Source organism: Ochotona curzoniae, unplaced genomic scaffold (assembly GCF_017591425.1).
Source record: "Ochotona curzoniae isolate NIBS_2020 unplaced genomic scaffold, NIBS_Ocur_1.0 contig_3819, whole genome shotgun sequence".
NCBI lineage: Eukaryota > Metazoa > Chordata > Mammalia > Lagomorpha > Ochotonidae > Ochotona > Ochotona curzoniae.
Window position 1 is genome coordinate 3,603,310 of NW_024466004.1, and position 20,541 is coordinate 3,623,850.

The 20,541-nt window shown below is 54.9% G+C and overlaps 1 protein-coding gene across 2 annotated transcripts in view; it reads right to left on the reverse strand.

Annotated features, from left to right (window-relative positions):
• Positions 1-271: 271 nt before the first annotated feature.
• MDGA1 (MAM domain containing glycosylphosphatidylinositol anchor 1) overlaps positions 272-20,541 on the reverse strand; it is a 45,882-nt gene continuing 25,612 nt past the window's right edge. Inside the window, exons 2-17 of one of the 2 annotated variants that reach the window (XM_040982959.1) lie at positions 18,595-18,734; positions 16,418-16,592; positions 14,817-15,013; positions 14,017-14,149; positions 13,587-13,856; positions 11,272-11,601; positions 8,576-8,872; positions 7,622-7,906; positions 6,259-6,410; positions 5,814-5,991; positions 5,536-5,559; positions 4,549-4,701; positions 4,074-4,208; positions 1,229-1,359; positions 940-1,048; positions 272-363 (exon numbers count right to left, since the gene is read on the reverse strand). In XM_040982959.1, coding sequence (XP_040838893.1) covers positions 272-363; positions 940-1,048; positions 1,229-1,359; positions 4,074-4,208; positions 4,549-4,701; positions 5,536-5,559; positions 5,814-5,991; positions 6,259-6,410; positions 7,622-7,906; positions 8,576-8,872; positions 11,272-11,601; positions 13,587-13,856; positions 14,017-14,149; positions 14,817-15,013; positions 16,418-16,592; positions 18,595-18,734 — 2,801 coding nt within the window. The remainder of the gene's footprint in view (positions 364-939; positions 1,049-1,228; positions 1,360-4,073; positions 4,209-4,548; positions 4,702-5,535; positions 5,560-5,813; positions 5,992-6,258; positions 6,411-7,621; positions 7,907-8,575; positions 8,873-11,271; positions 11,602-13,586; positions 13,857-14,016; positions 14,150-14,816; positions 15,014-16,417; positions 16,593-18,594; positions 18,735-20,541) is intronic. The other variant, XM_040982960.1, reaches the window with a different exon arrangement.

Here is a 20,541-nt window from a genome sequence, read left to right on the forward strand (position 1 = left end):
GGTTGCTGGCAGTTCGGATAGAAACTTGTGCTTTAATATCTGTGTGTATGTGTGTGAGTGTGTGTAAGTGTGCATGTGTCAAACAACCGTCTTCAGGGTCTTGGTGCCGGGCGCCTGTCCTTGTTCTCCGCTCATCCTTGTAGCCGCCGCAGGCCCCCCTCCCTGGCAGGCTGGCCCTGCCCCTGGGCACCCCGGCTGGCGGGGATCAGTCTTTGGTACGATGTGGACACTTTGGTGTGCCGGGGGCGGGGTGGGGAGCACTCAGCTCTCATCATCTCTGCGACGCCAAGAGGAAGATGGCCACGGGCCCCCACAGCTGTGGGCTGCACTTGCGAGGAGCTGTGCTACCTGGCATCACCACCACTGTGACGAGAGAGAAGAGACAGGCCAGGGCTCTGGTCAGCTCCGGCAGGGGCAGGGAGACGGGGCAAGGCCGCCACGTGGTCATAGGTGGGGGTGGCCTGTGGCCCTGGCCCAGGTCTCTGAGAGACACAGATGAGGGCGCTGAAGCTCAGGTGCAGGAAAATCTATTCAACCTGGGCAGCCTCCAGTTTCCTGATCTGTAAAAATGTGTCTAGCAAGACGAGTTATTGCCAAGGTCGCTTCTGAGGATTGAGACACACTTAGGGCAGGTTTTCATAGCTTGCCTCATACACAGCCTGGTCTCCCCAAAGGCCCACGTTACGGTGCAGAGCCACAGAGGGGGGCATAGGAGGCGCTGAGAGCCTACGGGAAGCTCACAGGGAGACAGAGGCCCCACAGGCTGAGCCTGGAGGGCCCAGGAGGGTGGGCAAGCATCTGCAGTCACAGACACACAGTTCCCCATCGCCTAGGCAGCCTGGATGCCATGTAGACAAAGCCCCAGCCCTAACAGAGGTGGCCCGCCCCCAACCTGCAAGCCACAGGTGCAGCCCTGCCCCACCTCCTGCCCCTGCGCACCTTTATTGGGATCCATCTGCTTCCGGGGACACTCTCCTTTCTTCAATGTGACGTCATCGATGGCTATATCCCCCAGGTAGCCAGAGCCTCGAACCCCCTCAAAAATAATCTGGAGCGGGATTAGAGAGCAGGAAGCAGGGGTTAGGAAGGCTTCGGAAGCCACGAAAGGCCTCCCCATCCTGCCCATTCTCCTCCACGGACCTGGAAGCCTCCATCCCCCGAGCCCCACCAGGAACAAGCATAAGGACCCTCCCAAGTGCTCCCTCCCCAGAGCATCCAGCAGCCTCACCTGGAAGGGCCCGCTGGGGTTGATGGGTACATGAGCCTGCTGCCACACATTGCCCTTATTGCCACTCAGGGACCAGGCGTGTGTGTCCAGAGCCCCCTTGTTGCGGGACCGCACCAGGAGGTTGAGGGAGCCTGTGGTGGGTGTGGGGAGAGGGGCCAGTGAGGCCTGGCCTTCCATCCTGGCCATCATCAACATCCCCACCGCTCACCCCACCACCAGTGCTGGAGGACAGGGTGTTTTCCCAATCCCCAGACTGGCTTCACACCCATGTCTACCAGGGATGTCTAGGAGGGAAGGAAAGGGAAGCGTCACTGTTCATCTGCCCCACCAGCACACTGTGCTTTCCCTTCCCACTCTTTAGCAGTTCCTTGGCACCCCCTCCACACCGCTGCCTAGACAAGGGAGCACAGTCACGCCCCAGGCCAAGGTAGAGCCAGTGGAAGGAACCGGTTTTAGTGCTTATTTGCATATTTATATAGTGAAGAAAGCCAGCTCTTCAAACTCAGGGTTGCTCTAATGCTGATGGTTTAAGACAATGTTAAAAGGAGAGGAGAGAAGGGAGAGAACTGATTGGGAGAAAGCAGTAGGCATGCCACACATTTCTCTCTTGGGAGAAGTGAGAATGGGATTATTGGGGGCAGGAGCCTGGTGGTGCTGAGTTCATTGTCCCTCTGGAATTTGGGGTGCTGATGGCACAGCATAAGGAAGGGGTCACGGTTTGGCTAAGAGCGCACAGGCAACATCAGTGCCCACTTTCTGCCCCTTTCAGCGCACTTCAAGCCCCCAACAATGCGGAAAGATCTGGCCCTGAGGGGAGGGAATCCATCGTGCAAGGTGCCTGGTGGTTGCCATTTCCATGGTGCTGTCCACAGACAAAGCGGCACCATCTGTGACACCAGACACGGACGCCCCCTGCCCTTGGTGGGGGGAGAGCCACCAAATGTCACCTGCCTGGGATGAAAGGAGTTGGCTTGGACCAAGGGGAGCCAGGGAGACACAAGGTCTGGGGACAGCTGGTGCCCAGAGCTGCCAGGCATGGCTGGAGGCGAGGGAGAGAGAAGGGCCAAACCACATGGAATACTTGCTTCCCTGGCAGGAGACCACTGGCCTGGGCACTGCCACCAACATAAGATGGACACTTGAGGGGGCTGCAGCCAGTACCACCCCGGTAGGACAGGATCCCCTGGGGCTTTGGCAGGGCTTAAATCCTGGTGTCTTGGGGGGGGGTTCTCACCGGCCCTGGCGATGTGTCCCCCTGTTCCCATCACGTTGGAGGCTAGCCTTACTTCCCTCCCCCACAAAAAGTCTCATTCCCCAAGGGGAAGACGGCTTTCTCACAGCTCAGCTACTCCCTTCCTGCTTGTATTTTTTCAGCAGTTTCCAGGCTCAAGACCCTCCTGGAGCCCCCAGCTCTTCCTGATGCCCCATCACAGGGGCCAGCCGGGGCCCAGCCTGTGCCCAGGATCCTCGGTTTCCTTCACAGTGGACCTGCTGCGGGGCCAAGAGACGGTCATTCAGGAGGCACAAGGTGTCACGGTCTACAGCACAGTAGGCTAACAACCCACCACATATTCTCCATTTAATAAACAACTAGAACAGGGGCTGACACTGTGGCACAGTGGGTTAAACTGTCACCTTCAATGCCAGCAACCCATGAGCACACATTCAAGTCCTGGCACCTTTGCTTCCAACCCATTTCCTTGCTATTGTGCCTGGGAAAGCAGCAAAGATGACCCAAGTGACTGGGCCCCTGCAGCCCATGTGGAAGCTCCTGGTTTTAACCTGGCCCAGCCCCGCAATCGTGGCCATGTGGGGAGTGAACCACTAGACAGAAGATCTCTCGCTCTGTCTCTCCCTCTTTTGTAATACTGCCTTTCAAATAAATAAATAAATGATTTTTTAGGATTTATTTTATTTTTATTGGAAAGGCAGATTTACAGAGAGGAGATACAGAGAGAGTAATGTCTTCCATCCACTGGTTCACTCTTCAAATGGCTGCAATGGCCACAGCTAAGCTGATCCACAGCCAGGAGACAAAGCCTTCAACGGAGCTCCCACATGGATGCAAGCTCCCAAGGACTTGTCCACTGTCTTCCCAGGCCACAAGTGTGGAGCTTTGCTGGGACATAAACTGGCCAGGTGCTTGCAGCCCTTGAGCCACTCCAGCACTTAGGAAGCAGGACTTGCCCTAACTGCTCATAAAGCAGTGCCCTTCCAACCCTCGCTTCAGGTCTTGGGAAAGCCAGAGATACCGGAGGCTGTTCTGTATGGTCTCATGCCAAGGCTTAATCCCTTGGAGATGCCGGTGGTTCCTACCTTACGGGGCTGCTGGGAGGGTGAAGGAGGCCACAGATGCAAAGCACCCAGAACATACAGGGGGCCCAGTAGGTGCTCAGCTCTGCACCTTGTGGCTGTCTTCCCCTTCTTGCCTTCTGACCTGTCAGCCATCTTATTTGCAGACTCCTTAACGTTCAGCCTCCCCCTCTCAGACTGGGACTCCCCAAGGATAGGGCTGTGTCTCCCCCTCCTCAGATTGAGGCTCCCCGAGGGCAGGATTGTCTCCCCCTCAGAGTGGGACTCTCTGAAGACAGGGCTGTCTCCCCCTCAAACTGGGGCTCCCTGAAGATGGGGCTGGCTATGTCTCCCCCTTAGACTGGAGCTCCCCAAGGACGGGGCTGTGTCTCCCCCCTCAGATTGGGGCTCCCTGAGGATAGGGCTGTATCTCCCACTCAGGGAGGCTGTCAGCTTCTCTCCTTGTTCTCCAAGGATCTGGAAGCTGCTGAGGCCTTACCTGGGCCCCACAGATCCCCTCTCCCTCCGCCCCTGGCACCCCTCCCCAACTCACCGATGTGCTTTCCATACATGTGGTAGAAGAAAGAGACACAGTAGAACTTGGCACTGGCATTGTAGAGGGGGCTCACCAGCCGCGCCCGGTCCCCCAGCTCTCGGGGCCGCGACGTCTCAATGAACATGTAGTAGCCTGTGGGCAAGGGAGTTTATGCTGTCTTCCCTTCCCCCATCCGTGTCTCGCCACCTGCTTCTCCTACCGCCCAGTCTTCCAGCTGCCTGAACCCCAGAGCTCAGCCATCCCCCCTGACCACAGCACAGGGGAATGCACAGCATTCACAAGTTCAGCTCTCCGGGGATCCACTACTTCCAACTTCCCTCAGGAAGGGCCTGTGTCTCTCCTCAGCTGGGGACTCCTTGAGGACAGGGCTGTGTCTCCCCCACTCAGACCCGAGGCTGAGTCTCCCCTATTCTCAGATTGGGTTGATACCCTCCCTAAAGCAGTCCCCCATTGCTAGAAGCAGTTTCCTCACCCTCGGGGGTGCCACTGATGTCAGTGGGGGGGCCGGTGTTGGGGGAGCGCTTGGGGTTCTGGGTGAGGGCGTTCTGCCGGGTCCAGTCAAAGTTGTCAGTCAGGTCCTGGGTGTAGCCGCAGATCTTCTCATCCTCAAAGTGGCAGGTGTTGTCTGCAAGGATTGGGTTGCGGGGAGGGTGTCGGGGAGAGGGTTAGCTTCCTCCGACCTCTCCCAGCTTTTAGCATGACCTTCTGCACTCTCTCTCTGCCCTAAAGTAGCTCCTATCATCTAAGCAGTGGGCTTACAGCTGACAGGCTAGGGGCAGCAGGCAAACAGGGCTCAGGACAAATTCGTACAAAACTCAGCCTTTTTTTTTCTCCCACTAAACTTTCTGGCTATTTAGTGAAGCCCAGAGGCCCTTCCAGAATAATGGTTTTGGATGTACAAAATGGAATATACAAAACTACAGCTATGAAGACATTTGAAAGTTTGTTGTATTAATAACACAAGGGTGCCTCTATGATCCACTTGGGTTGTAAGATTCGGTGTGAGGTTGAATAACCACTTTCATTTTGAAACATGTGTGAGTGTAAACAATGGTGAGTAATCTACAATAGCTTGGAGACCGCGTGGAAACAACGGGATTCTAGAGTGACCAAGTCACAGGGACTGCTCACATGTCCTTGTCGTCTGCTTTTGTCATTAAGGGACATGTTGGCCTTCAGCTAGGAGACAAGGCAAATTGAAAACAAGGGCATGCCCTTCCAGATTCTCACATGCCCTGATTTGTTCCCAGGGAACCGTGAGACTGCCCCGCCACCCCACCCCAGCCTTTAAGCTCCAGCATAGACCTCCTGTCTCTAGGCTAGTCTGTCGGCCTTGGCCTCCTGGGAACACATGGGTTTTTGTCTATCTGTGTGTCTCTCAAGATCCCACCCTCTCCCCATGAGAGCCTTTGTATTCCCAAGGGGAGGGGAAGTCAAGGGGAACAGGTGGGCTTCTCACCTGACAGGTTTGGAGAGTTGATGGCTAGAAAAGCAAGCAAGGAAACCAAGTCAGAACCAAAGTCTGGGGCTGGGCATAAGGGCATCTGGGCTTGGGACCAGAGGACGGGGTTCTCGTAGCCAGGCCTGGGGGCAGCAGGCCTGGCCTGCAGGAATGGGATAGGAGGGTACATAGTGGGCAGCCCCAGGTTTAGCAACCATGAGGGAATGGAAAAAGGACGAAAGTGGGGAGGTCCTACCATGCCTCTCCCGCCACCACAACCCAGAACCACCACCTACGCTCTGTGTAGTGGATGACGCGGGAAGCCATGTCGCCTGGCCCAAAGGTTGTATAAGGTGTAAGGCGGACCTCATAGCTGTGGGGTACATGGAGGTCAGCCAGGATATACTCCAGCAGCTGCCCCTTCTCTACTCGCCGCACAGGGATGGCCTTGACAGCGGTGCTGTTCTGGTTCAACTGCAGATACAGAGAGTTCCCAGATGCTTTCCATGAACACATCAGCCCAGGCCACCACCACAACAACCCTCCCAACACCCCTGGGGCACAACTTGGGGGTGGGGGTGTGGGGGCAGATCACTGTCTCTAAACAGTTGTCCATGTAACATGTCAGCATGTTAAAGCCCCTGTCTCCGCTGCCTTCATCTGGTCTTGAGCATGTCCAGGGTCAGCCACTTCACTGTCCACCTTCCCAGACCCCTCCAGCCCTGCTGCCCACTGGCCCACCTGCTGGACACTGAGTCTGTAGTTGAGCACAGGGTCCACTGCGTCAGGCTCTCTCTGTGTCCACTGCAGCACGTAGGAGTAGTTCTTGGACAGCTTGTGGCTGCGGGTGGGGTTGGGGGTGTCGAAGTAAAACTCCGGGCTGTAGGCTTTGGCTGAGAGGGCAGGCAGGGGGCAGGGGGCAGGGGGCCGTGGAGGGTAGAGAGGAATGGGGAGAGACACAGAGAAAGGAGGCAAGAGAGAGGAAGATGAGAGGAAGGGGCAGAACAGAGGGCGTATGGGGGAGACAAAGACAAAGAGGGAATTGTTGGGAAAAGAGGGGTTTAAGTAGAATGAAGATTAAGAAGACATGGCACATTTGCAGGAGGTGATATTGTGAGGCAAGGGGAGAGGTCCGGGGAAGAGTCCAAGTGTTTGGGAGACACAGAGAAGGGATGGGGCAAAGGCACAAAGAAGGGATGGGGGGTTGAGAGGAGAGGAAGGAGAGGGACAGAGAGAGGCAAAAAGGTGGGGAGACAGGGAAAGTGGGAGAACAGGGGAGAAGGGAGGAGGTGGGATATGTCACAGGGGCCTCTGGCTGGCAGGTGCTGAGGACATGGTCAACCACCTGTGGTCCCCCGCCGCTGCTGCTGAGGTGGGGGGGGGGTCCAAACAGCAGGCCCAGTCAGCTGGGGGCTGGTGGGAAGTTGGGGGCATTGCAGAATGGGCTCTGGGAGGGAGCAGGTCTCCCCGAGAGGAGGAAGAAGGGGTCGTAGGTGTGCAGACAGCCTCTCCAGGAACCCCTCAGGACACACCATGACCCACATCTGGTCCTTCTGCTGTCCCAGACTGGCAATCAGGGAATGACAGGATGAAGAGCTGGGGCACAGGCACTGCTGGTCAACTCTAGAGTGACAGCTTGGGAAACGCATGCCGGCTGGCTCAGTGCCACCCTCCACATTTCAGAACAGCTGTTCTTGAAACCGCAGCTGGGGCCCCTGAAGGATTCTCCATCCCGCAGCCAGCCGCTGAGGCCAACAGGAGGGAGCAGGGCCATGAAGCCTCCAGGCCGAAGGAACAGAGCCCAGGACCGAGGGGCTCTACCTGTGGTGGTGTGGACCCACACCTGACTGGGAACCCAGAGCTGGGATGGGATAGAGAATGGAGCTTCTCTTTACTGTGGCTGTAGCCTCGAAGCTGTGAGATGGGCTTTGGCAGGGAAGGGCTTGCAGCCCGCAACTGGAGGGGATGGAGCTGTAAGAGGAAGTCAAGGATTGGATCCAGATGGCATGGGGTGGTATTGGAAGGGTGGGGGCCGGAGCCTGGGGACAGGCGGTCCTCGAAGGGGCAGGTCCACTTGGGTGGGCGGGGCCGACGGGACGCTCACCCGAGACGTGGAAGAGGCAAGCAGCGGAGCCCACGTCGTTGGAGACGCTGCACTCGTAGCTGCCGCTGCTGTCACGGGTCAGGGCGTCGAGGCGCAGGTCGGCGTGGTCGGAGGTCTCGGTGGCTGCGGGGACGACCGGTGGCTGAGGCAGCAGCTGCCCTTTGAAGCGCCACACAGCAGAGGCGATGCGCTGGGGGTTACCTCGCAGCAGGGAGCAGCGCAGGAGCACCGGACGGCCCAGCGCCTGGCGCACGTCCTGGGAGCTGGGCTCCACCTCGGGCGGGACTGGGGAGCGAGGACGGACGGTCAGCTGGGAGGAGGGGGTCGGAGAGCAGCTCTGAAGGGAAGGGAAGGGGAAGCGACACCCAGACCAGCCTAGAAGGACGTGAAGTGGGCCACAGCCATCCCTAACCCGGCAGCATGTTCCTGCCAGCACTGAGTCCCAGTTTGGGACTCAGCCTCTCTGGAAATGGACCTCACCCCTCTTCCCCCACATCATTAAAAGCATTGGGGTTGGGACGCAAGGTTGGATGGGTTAGGTTCGAATCCCCATGAGCCCCCCTCACCCCTCAGAATGAAAGAATCTATTCCTAGGGCTGTGAAAGGTTCTCACTGAGTTGCCACATGAAAAGGCTGTTGAGTTTGGCACACGGTGGGTTAATTTTCATCATTGTGTTATCAGATAATGTGTTTCCCTGGAGGTTCCTGCCTCCTCCAAAATCCCATTTCCACCTGTCAAGATCAAGTTATTTCTTTGTTGGCTGCATCTCTGTAAGTAAGGATGGCGCAGCATTTGATGGTAGTGGAAGGAGGCTGAAGACAGACTGGCGTGTCTTGGAGCACGGGGGTGGGGGAGGGCGTCCAGGGGGCTTGAAGGGCACAGTGGGGAGGCACTTGTTGGGACTGCAATGGATCCCACAGGGAAGGAGCGCATGGGTGTGCTGGGGGACTCACACTGCACGTTGAGCTGCACCTGGGCCTCGCGAGAGCGCACGTTGAAGCCGTTGTAGCGGGCCGTCTGGCAGCGGTAAGTCCCACTCATGTCCCGTGTCACACGCTCCAGCCGCAGCTTCCCGTCGGGAGTCTCCTCCAGGGCCAGCCCCGACGGCAGCAGGGCAGCCTCCTTGTCCACGCGGGACCAGAGCACGGGTGGCCGCGGCTTGCCCCGCACCTCGCATTGCAGCTCGGCAGGAGAGCCCTCCCGCACCGTCACCACAGCCCTGCCCTTGGGGACACTGATGGTGGGTGGCACTGTGGGAGGGGAGGGGTGCGGAGAGGGGCAGGGTCAGGGCATCACCCCAGCCCCACCTCTGCCAGGAGCCAGGGAAGGAGGGGTCTGGTATCTCCAAAGCAGAGCTCACCTTCCCAAATCCCCTGCCTGGGCTCCCAACTCACAGTGATAACATGAAGTCCACCAGAACCATGAATGGGCAATTCCACCTGTCATTTTCACTCTCAATCCCCTCTCTCTGCTACTTAATTTCCAGCCTGGAGCCTTTTCACAGACCCCTTGATCAATCCCTGTACATCCTCACTCTTCCAGGGGAGTACCAGCTGTGGTTCTCAGAGAGCACTCAGAATAAAGACTTCCTTTCCCAGCTTGCCTTATGGCCCCTGGTGGCCAAGTGCCCAAATTCTGGCCAGTAAGATATTAGGAGTGGGGAAAAAAAAAAAAATCTTTAAAGAAAAGCAGCAGCTGCAGAGATGACACCGTGGCTAAACTGGCTAATCCTCTGCCTACAAGCGCTGGCATCCCATATGGCCACCGGTTCAAGTCCCAGCTGCTCTACTTCCAACCCAGCTCCCTGCTTATGGCCTAGGAAAGCAGCAGAGAATGGCTCAAGTCCTTGGACCCCTGCACCTTTGCGAGATACCTGGGAACAAACTCCTGGCTTCAAATCGGTTCAGCTCCAATTTGAAGAGTAAACAGTGGATGGAAGACATCTGTCCCTCCTTTTTTCTGTAACTCTGCCTTTCAAATAGAGCTAAATAAATCTTTTTTTTTTTAAGAGTTATTTTATTTTTATTGCAAAGTCAGATATACAGAGAGGAGGAGAGACAGAGAGGAAGTTCTTTCATCCAATGATTCACTCCCTAAGTGACCGCAACTGCCAGAGCTGAGCTGATCAGAAGCCAGGAGCCAGGAGCATCCTCCAGGTCTCCCACGCAGGTGCAGGGTCCCAAGGCTTTGGGCCATCCTTGACTACTTTCCCAGGCCACAAGCAGGGAGCTGGATGGGAAGCAGGGCCTGCATGAGTAGAACTGGCCCCCATTTGGGATCCTGGTGCGTCGTGCAGGGCAAGGACTTTGGCTGCTAGGCTACTGCGCCAGGCCCAAGCTAGATAAATCTTCTAAAATAATAATAAAAGTACAACTATGTCCCTGTTCTCCATCCTGTGGGCCAAATGCAGAAGCACTGATGCAGTTGGAGCTGCCATCAGGCACAGTGACCGATGCTAAGGATGATGGAATAGCAATCCAGAGGGAGCCTGGGGCCCTGAGAACTTGGAGCATAGACCCAGCTGCTCCGCCACAGACTTGAAGAATGAAAGCTAGCAGGTGTGAGCCACTGTTAACTAGGGGATAGGGTGTCCTGTTATTCACAACAAAACCTAATCCAGCCCAACACGTACTCAAGTGGAGGGTCTCTGGAAGACTTTCATGGGTCCCATCTGACACACTCCAAGCCAAGTAAAACGTACCCATGTGTTTGACATTAAATATGCCTTACATAGGGGCCGAGCGTGGGGAATGTTTAATACCAGGATGCATCTAGTACCAGCATCCTGTCTAATGCCGGCCTCCTGTCTTGCCACCGGTTCCTGGCCCAGCTGCTCCCCTTCTGGTCCAGTTCCTGTTAATGAACTTGGGGAAGCAGTACAAGACGGCCCAAGTGCTTGAGCCTCTGCCACCCACACAGAAACTTGTTGGCTCCTGGCTTTAGCCTGGCTCGGCCCTTGTCTGGGAAGTGAACCAGCAGATGGAGGAGTCTTTCTCTCCCACCCCCGCCTTACTTACTTGTAAATGTCTTTCAAGTAAATACTTTTTTTTTTTTTTGTCAAATGCCCTAAATACAATCAAACACGAAGTGATCATTTGTAAAACTGTCACAAGGTGAGCTGAGGTCCCATTATCTAGTTAGCATACTTTATAAACACTTGGACACTTATTGACTTTAATTTTGAAGTTTTTCTCTTTGTATTTTGGAGCCAATTAAATTATTTCCACAGGTCATTAGAGAGCTTCCATGCTGTGGGGATCAGCCCTCGCCTGTCGCTAAAACCTCCCAGCCCCCAACACTCCCACACCCCCCCACAGGTTCAAGAGCTGTCTCTCCCTTGGAGGTCTGCTGTTAAAAAGCACAAACTCCTTAGCTCTGCCCCACCTTCAGCACTCCCTGGCCCTGGTCTCTCCCACCTTCTCTCTCTTGCTCTCTCGTCCTGTATCCCAGCCAGGGTATCTGGCAAGGAACGCACTGGACCATGCTAGCCTTCCTACCAAGCTAAGGATGACAGCAGTTCCTCTCCAGGATCTGTCACACAACAGGCTCAGTAAGCTGTCTTCCGCAGCCCCCACTTGCTCTCTCAGGATCTCCCTGCCTTCGCACCTTCCACCCTTCCCGCCGCTGCCGAGCCCCTCCATTTGCCCACCTGTCTCGGAGGAGATGTTGACCTCCATGCTGAGGTCAGGCACAGGTGCCCCGGGGAAGGATGCCAGACACAGGTAGGTACCGTAGTCGCTAAAGTGCAGGTCAATGAGCTCCAAGCTGCTGGTGACTGCCGGCAACTCAGGGTCATTGCGAGTCACCAGCAGCCGCTTAGACATGCGTGCCGGCTTGCCGTTCTTGAACCATTGGTAGGTCACCTTCTCCTGGGGCACAGCATCCACGTGGCATGACAGCTTCAGGTCCTGGCCCAACTGTATGTTCTCACTCTCCTTGATCATGTCAGGAGTGATCTGGAATGTGGCATTCTTCATGGCTGGGGGTGGGCAGGAGGGAAGAGTGACCCAAATCCAAAGGAGTCCATGTGCTACCCAGCTTCTCCCCTTACTCTGGCCCTGCTGGATGCTGGAGACTCCCACCCATTAGCAGATACCCCCACACTTTTCTCTGCTTAGAAATTGTATCAAGTTCAATGAAGCACAAGGCAGAGAAGGAGGTTTCATCTACTTGGAGGCAGCACTTGAAGAGCTCCATGCAGATTTCCTGGTCTGAGCCCCTCCCCAGCCTTCAAGGCAGCTCTCCTGGCCCGTTTTAGAGCGAGGCAGCTAAGGCTGCAGCCTCAGTAACATGGCTCCCCAGCTCGCTGCTTTTGAACTCCAACTCAGAGCCTGAAGGCTCTTAATCATTACATGGCTTTATTTGCATTGCTTTTAACCCTAGGATATGCAAAATACAAATACAGAAAAAGGTTACAGCATACAACACTGATTCTATCTAGAGGGTTGAACTGAAGGTATCTGAAGGGCGATTTAATTTGCACATTTTACCCTCTGCTCTGGCAACAAGTTTGTGTGATTTCTATATAAAAGGCCAATCCAACAATTTATATGTAATTACATAAAAACACAGGGTTCTGAAAGTAAAGGGCCTGGCCTCTTTAAAAAAAAAAAAAAAAAGACAGGTTGTATTTGAAGTAAGCCAAGAGTTGAGAGTTCTTAATGGGTTGGACAGGACACTGGCACAATGGCCACAAACCAGGACTGAGCTTGGCAGCCAGTTACCCCGAGAGGTGGCCTCAGCATTTCACGTCAATTAGATCTCAGCCACCCAGGTTTTAAAGGCCACTTGGAATTGAGTGGAGAAAAAAAAAAATAATCTTCGAATGGCAGAGGACCATCAGTGGAAAACGCAGTTATCAGAGAGTTACACAAGCTCGTTTCTTTCTAGCTCACTCTGAGTCCGAAGTCAGGGAAAACTACCTTCTCTCTGTGTTGAGAGCCACAAAGAGACTATTAGCGAAAGATGAGCAAAATAGGGAAAATTTTGTCATCAGAGGTGCTCAGCTGAATTTGCAAGTTGTACTTCCAAAGGATTAAAGAATGACAAAGAAATGTAGATCTTTAAAAAGAAACAAAGGAGAGGCCAGTGCAGTAATACGGCAAGTAATCTTCTACCTGTGGCACTGGCATCCCATATGGGCGCCAGTTCGTGTCCTGGCTGTTCTCCTTCCAGTCTAGCTCCCTGTTAATGGCCTGGGAAAGCAGCAGACAATGGTTTAAAGTCTTGGGACCCTGCACTCATATGGGAGACCTGGAGGAAGCTCCTGGCTCCTGGCTTCATGGTTAGCTCAGTTCTGGCCATGGTGGCCATCTGGGGAATGAATCCAGCAGATGAAGACCAAGCTCTCTCTATCTCTCCCTTTCTCTCAGTAATTCTTTTAAGTAAAATAAATAAATCTTAAAGAAAGGAAAATAAAAACTAAGCAGAATTTAAAGTTTTATCCTCAAATGACAATCATGACATTCAAAGTGATCAGCTCATTACATCCAAGATTTAGTAAGGAAAGTCTGTGCACCAGGCTCCAAGTACTACGTAATTTCCACAGTTAGCAATTATCTTCAGGTTTGATTAAATGCTTTGAACACACAAATTTATCTACAAATCATGGGGAAATATCTGTTATTTTCACTTAAATTCAGTTCATAATGAAGAAACCACTATGCAAGGAGAAAGAAATTGCTCTTGCAATCTAGAACGTCCACAGTTAGCATTTTGGCAGTTTCAGTTTCTAAATCTTCAAAATAAATTAGCTAATTACTACCAGCCCTTTCTATTTCTTGAATTTCTGAGATTACGTCAGGGAAATATAAACCATACACTGTAAATAATGCTTTACACCTGTGCCAGGGCTTCTGCCATCTGATGGCAGAGAGCTGAATTGCAGGCAGAGCAAAGTGCTTGGAGCATGTCTCTCCGCCCCTTCCTTTTCCCTCCCCCCTCACCCCCAGGGAGGCCACATACATCGCACCAGTAGGTTGACTGTCTTCTTGGCAGGGTTGCCCACGTTGTTGGTGGCTGTGCAGTTGTAGTAACCGGAGTCCTGAGCTTGCACTGAAGGGATGCTGAGGGTGCCCCCCTGGGCCAGGGCACCTAGGGGCAGTGGTCCAGGCCCATGGGACCAATGTAGCTGGGGTAGGGGATCACCACCTGTCAGCAGGCACTGCACCGTCACGTTCTCCCCAGGGTTCACCACCAGAGTTTCGTTCACTGACAGCTTCAAGGCCGGCGGTGCTAGGAGGACAAGGTGAGAGAAGACAGGTACAGGTTGGGTGGGGGGCTGGACTCCACTGGTGCTGAGTCTTGGGGCAGGGGTGAGGGGTTGGGGGATTGTGGTCTCCCACTGGGAAGTGAGTCCAGCTAGGCAAGGTTATGGGTGAACAGGTGCCTGTACCTGTGGTGTTAGTGAGCCGGAAGGTGATGGCCTTGTCTGGGATGCCGCACACATTGCGCACAGACACCTGGCAGGTGTAGCTGGCGTAGTCTTGGGGCCGCAGGTTCTTCAGCTTCAGGACCTTAGTCTCTCCCTGGGCAGCAATGGACCCACTGGGGTCAGGGGATACCTGAGTCTCCTAGGGACCCTAACACCCGCTCAACATCTGCAGCAACAGTCAACTCCAACTCCTATTCCCAACCTCCAACCACACTATCACCCCTCGGGGGAGTCCTGAGCCTGGGCTGGATGCTGCATGCCCTTGCCCTGGTGATGTCTTGTGGACTTCTCTGTGCCTAAGCTTGACTGTGTGCATGCTGGCTAAGCCAGGACCCAGTTTTCCCACTCTGGTAAAGGGAGGTGTTGGAAAGAAATCCAATCATCTTATGACCCACAGGCCATCCATGGGGTTTGGACAGCCACCTCTGAGAGCCTTCTCTGGCAGGACAGGAGCAAAGAGGACTCTTTGTCACCAACTCCTGTGTGTCGGTACACAGCATCCCATTCTTTGGCCAGGCAGCAGAGCGTAGGCGATGGCTGGCCCATCCCTAGGGTGCCTTTTCCTAACCAGCGATGCCCCTATAGGACATGCCCTCCCCGCACGCTCCTGTCCTCACCGCTGCTCCACGGCCCTCAGCCAATCAGAATGCACACTCCCCAAGCGTGGGTGACATCATTGAAGTCAGGCAGTGCCAAGAGCCCAGACCCCAGGACAGGTGCAGCAGCAGGAGGGGTACCGTGAGCTGGTCGTGGGTCCTCACCTGGGTGTAGAGGGGTTCGTAGATATCGACCCCATTGTCCTGGCTGTGGGACAGCGTGTCGGAGCCCCGCTTCCAGATGAAGCGGGCGGGTGGATTGGAGTTGACGGTACAGCGCAGGAACACCGTCTTCTCCTGGTAGAAGTTGCCCCGCACGTCACTCACTGTCTGGTGCACGGTCAGCACTGGCTCATCGAGGTCTGCAAGGCACAGTCGTCATGCAGTCAGGACAGGGCAATTCCCAGGTGACTCAGGAGCCTGGCCGCCCACAGGAAAAGCTGAGCCACCCTCAAAGGACACTTCTGGGGAGATTGCCTGTCCTCCCCCCGCTGCCTCCACCTCCAATCCAGCCCTGCAAGCTTGACCAACCCAGTGGAGGCAAGGGACTGCGTCAGTGGCTTGCTAGACTCTCTCCCCTTGTTGTCAGTCCCTCCCCGGGGACCTGTGTTGGGGTGTCCAGCGAATAGGATGGAGGAAGGAAGCAGGTGCAGGTGGGAAACCAGGAAATCCTGATTCAAACCCCAGCTCGTATTCTAGAGTGACCTGCCTAAGATGTCATCATGCTCCCCACCCGTATCTCCGGGCCTCAGTTCCTGCGTTGGTAGATGAGACAAGACTGGCAGCTCTCAACTCTGTCTGCACAAGACAATCATGGGGAAGTTTCTGGCAGAGGTCACTGATGATGTGAGAAGCCAGAACACTGAGCGCCTCTGGGATAGAGCAAGAGGGGGGAACTTTCTAGCGTTCTGGACATGCACTCTGTCTCAAACTAGATGGTGATCTCTCACATACACACACAAAATCAATGATTCACACACTCGAGAGTACTGTACTCTATCGGGTTAGGTTAAACCTCAAGGTTTAAAGGGTTAACAGTGATGTCACTCTCCATCCCTGCATCCACTGCGTCAGAATCTCAAGAAGTGGGGCCTAAGCATCAGCGTTGTTTAAATACAGATGGCCCACTAGAGATTCTTACGTTAACCAGGGCTGTGACCCTCGGGCACCAGGAATCCACACACTCACACCCTAAGCAGGATATTCTCCATCCCACCAGGACAGAAGCCATGGCCAAGGTCAGGAGTGCCTGTGGCCAGCGGGGAGGCTGCAAGCCCCTTCCTGCGCCAGGACTCAGGAAATGACCTTTAGGAGCTGATGAGGGACAGAAGCATGAGCGAGGGTGCCACTGTCACAGGTAACAGGAAGGGGATGGGGGGCTTCCATTCTGCCAGCAGTGTGTGGGCCTCCCTACAGGCGAAGAAGAGGGGAGTCTCAGGGCTGACCCAGAGCCAGAGATGCCAAGGAAGGGACTGTAGGGAAAGACCATCTCAGACCTACGCCCATGAGCAAATCACATGCCCATGGTACCTTGGTCTGCTCATCTGTGGAAGGCCTATCCATCCCTGGCCACCTTCCAGAATATTGCGAGGCCACCTGCAATTATACAAGACCGTGAAAGAAGTACCCAATGGAGGCAGAGCAACTGCCTCTCCCGGCTTCAAGAGTAAAAGACTTTATCATCTTGCTCCAGCCAGGTGCACCTTTCCTGGGCCCCAACTCCCCTCCACCCCGGTCCCCGGTGGCCCTGGGACGCCTCAACTCACACTGCACGTCCACGCGGATGGACTTGATGGCCGGCACGCCCACGCCGTTCTCCGCCTTGCAGTAGTAGCGGCCGCCCTGCGTGCGGGCAATGCGCTCGATGCGCAGTGTCTCATTGAACACCGACGTCTCCTGAAACTTGTCTGACGCGCTGCCAGCTGTCTTAGTCCACCGCACCTGGGACAGTCAGGGGTGGGGTGAGGGCGGAGTCAGAGCCCGCAGGGGTGGAGGTCTGGGGCTGAATGCCCCGCCACACACACACACACACACTTGGCTGCCCCTGACTTACTCCCAAGTACAGGTGGAGCCAAGCAAATGCATCACCAGACACAAACTGGGCAGCAGAACAGAGGGAAGGACCGGTGGGGGCACGAGATCTAGATCAGATCCCTTCCAAACAGAATTTCCTGGGAGGATTGCATACCTAGTGGCTGCAAGCTAAGGCCCTGGGGATACTGCTAGTCCTCTTCCCAGCTCAGGTGTCTCTGATGAGAAAGGGGGTCTGAGCCAGCCAGTTTCCAAGATGGCTTCCTGGGCTTCATGCCTTCCTGTGCTGGGGTTGGGGCAGGGGTTCTATGTGACCAGCAGTACAGAGCAGGAGCAATAGGGTGGTGTCACTGTCAAGATTCAGTGTCCAGTGGTAGCCTCCATCTCAGTGTCTGCCCTGGGGAAGTTGGGCTCTCATTCCTAAGCAGCCCTTTGGAGGGGCCCACTAAAGGAAGCCCACTCGAGGTGGCATACACCTGGGTCCTCCAGCTATGGCATCCTCAGCTGACTGCAGCCCTGGGGGCATGCCCCCATCACAGCCTTGTGAGAGATCCTGGGTCAGCTAAGCTGCATCGAATTTCTGTCCCATAGGACCTGCAAGAGGTAGAGTTTTTATGCTTTAAGCTCCTAAATGTTGCAGTATTTGTTAGGCAGCAATAACTCACTCACAGGAGGGTGCCTCAAAAAGTTCGCTGGAGGTTTCTGAGCAGGGGAGAGGTGTGATGCAGTAGGCTGGGGTTGAGCATGCTCCTGAATGTGAAGTGGGGAGAGGCAGGGGACTGGGAGGTTGGGTTAGCATCTACCACAGTGGTCCAAGGGGCAGGACGGAAGGTCTGGCCTGAGGGGAACAGAGAGGGGAAGAGCCAGGGGAGAGACATTTATAAAAACACAACATGTCTGCTTAGCTGAGGAGAATGCCACAGGACAGAGTCAAGCGTGAGCCCTACCATTTGAGATTGGGCAGGACGAATGACAGAACCAAGGCATGAAAATGGAAACATTCATGTGCACAGAGGCACGCCCGTGAACGGCTCAGACACGTGACAGTGGACCCAGAGGGGGCCAGTGCAGCCCCAAGAGAGCCTCCCAGGCTTTCGGGGGAAGACCCTTTCCCCCCTTCACAGTCACACGTTTGACCCAAATAGCACCCTCCATCTGGCGGCACCGTTTTCACTTCCCAACAACCCCTCGAGAAGGAGCAGGTGGTGGTGCAGTGTCAGGCTGAAAGAGTCTTTGGGATTTTCCTTATCCACCTGCGTGTCTCAAATCTACCATCGTCATCCCTGCTTCCCAAATTACCCAGAAAAAGGATTTGGTATTTCAGTGTCCTTCCAGGACCCAACTGCCGCCTTGTCTGCTGCTCTGAGTATTAAACATTACCTCCGATTCCATTCCTCCCTCCAGCTCTCTGCTCACCTGCCCCGTCCAGTTACCTCTCAGGGATACGCAGCCAGCACTTCCTGTCTGAACCACACACTTGACCTGTCACAAAATGCATCGAGCAGTTCCAGAGACTTGGATACTTGCTTTCTGCTCCTCTGTTAATTGCTTTGGGTCTTTGAACCTCAGAAGCACAGAGCTTGCCTGCCTGAAGTCTCCTGTGGTACATACTGTTTTCTGGGTTGTCTGTACCTTATGCTGTTCCCAACCCAAAGATGGCCAGGCAAGAAGCAAGAGTTATCAAGCTACAGGGAACTCTGACTCCACTTCCATCCTCATGAGGGCTGTGTGGCTGCAGAGTTTATCCACCCTCCCTGAGCCTCAGTGTACCCTGCTGTGAAATGGGAACATTAACAATCAAGATGCCCTCCCTGCTGCTTGGCCTTAGGGGTGCAGAGAGCAGACAGAGCGGTGCATGGAAAGTGTATCTGAGCAGACTCACCATCCTCCCCTTCCCCTGTGGGATGCTCACCTGGGGTCGCGGGTGCCCAGTGAGCAGGCACTGCAGGACCAGAGTGTCCCCTTCCCGGATGGTGTAGACGCGCTCACTCACGTTGTCCTCCTTCACCACACATGCCTGGCCCGCGTGCACGATCTGCGCCTGGGCCGGAGCTGGAGGGAAAGTAGCAGAGAGCTTCACACCAGAGGCTGGCAGGCCCTCCCAGGACATTCTCAGGGAAGGAACCCACCCAGGGCGCAGGCCAGAGGCAGAGGGGCCAGGGACCAGGATCAGAGACCTGCCTTGGGTTGGGAGGTTGCACACATCCGTTACAGCTTGGCCATACCAGCCCTGGGGGTGGCAGATGCAATCCTCCCCTGGGGAACGGCCCTCAGCCCGGAGGGGCAGTGCTGGCCACAGATGCCTAGGAATTTCCATTAGGAAAACAAAAAAAGAAGCAAAAGCTCATCCAGGAGGTCACCCCCTTCCCTGCCATTTGCATGAGTACAAGTGCACACACACACACACACATATGCATACACTCATGTGCACATCACACACACTCACATATGTACATTCATTAGAGGGAGGATGACCAAGGTGCTTGGCTGGCATGTTTCCCCTTTCTCCTGGGAGCGTGTTCTCAGCAAGTCACCTGCTGGCATCACAAATCCCTCATGCCCCAGGTACTTCATGTGGGAGAGCCATGCCCAGCTTTGTGGCCAAGGGACAGAGTCTACACTGGATGCCCGGTGGCTCTCAGAAGATGGTGGCTCCTCCCCATCAACTTCTCTCACGGTGCCCAGGGCTGGGGGACGGCTGGGGCAGCCTCTCCCTGGCATCCAAGGCCACAGACGTTAAGGCAGAGCAGCTCCGGGTACCAGCACTCAGGCACTAGGAAAGGGCGAGAGGCCCCACCTCCACACCTGTCTGCTCATGGTTGGCTGTCAAGAAGGGAGGTGAGAAAGCTGATGCAGGCCATAAGGGACACAGGGGCTGCAAAGAAGTCATGTCCCACAGACCTAAGATCTGGATATGAAATGTGCAGCTTCAGGCCCAGTGCAATGGCTCAATTAGCTATGTGCTCTTGCAAGTGCCCAGAGATCCTATATGAGCACCAGTTCATGTCCTAGCTGCTCTACTTCCCATCCAGCCCCCTGCTTGTGGCCTGGGAAAGCACTAGAGAATGGTCCAAAGCCCTGGGGCCCTGCACCCATGTGAGAGACCCAGAAGAAGCTCATGGCTTCAAATCAGTTCAGTTATGACCATTGTAGCCATCTGTGAGGTGAACCAGCAGATGGAAGATCTTTCTGTGTCTCTCCTTCTCTATGTAAATCTGCCTTTCTAGTGAAAATGAATCTTTCTTTTTTTAATCTAAAACATGTAGCTTCCTCCAGGGAACATGTCATGATTGACAGCATTCTCCATCCTTCTGTGGCCAGAACAGACATACAGAAGGCTCCAGGGCAGAGTCCCACACCATGTGTGACCCAGGGTCAGCCACTGGCCAACTCTGCACTTCGCTTTCCTCATCTACCAATCCCAAGAACTCAAGTCCCACAGGAACAATGAACCTGCTAACTGGAATTGTGGTATGTTGTACAGACGCCTCAAATGGCACCTTGCCCCTGCCCTGGTGGGACAGATGTGATCTAATTCAGGGACAGTCCCAGCAACACACAGAGAAATTTACTGTGGGGCAGCAATGGTGGGTGACCCTGGCCATGAAGGCCTCTGCAGACAGTGGTAGCTGCCAACCACACAGAATTTAAGTGGCCATCCTGCCTTGCCTGGTTCCCATGCAGGAATAAACCTAGGCAGTGTGGGGGGGGGGGGGTTGGACACGAGCTGTGTGGTTTTGGGGAGGTCCATTCACCTCTCCCAGCCTGCTTTTCCAACCGCAGGAGGGACATGGATTGGATGTCTTCTGGGCTCTTCTGGAGCTTGCTATACATTTTTGTAAATGGCATGCAGTTCTTA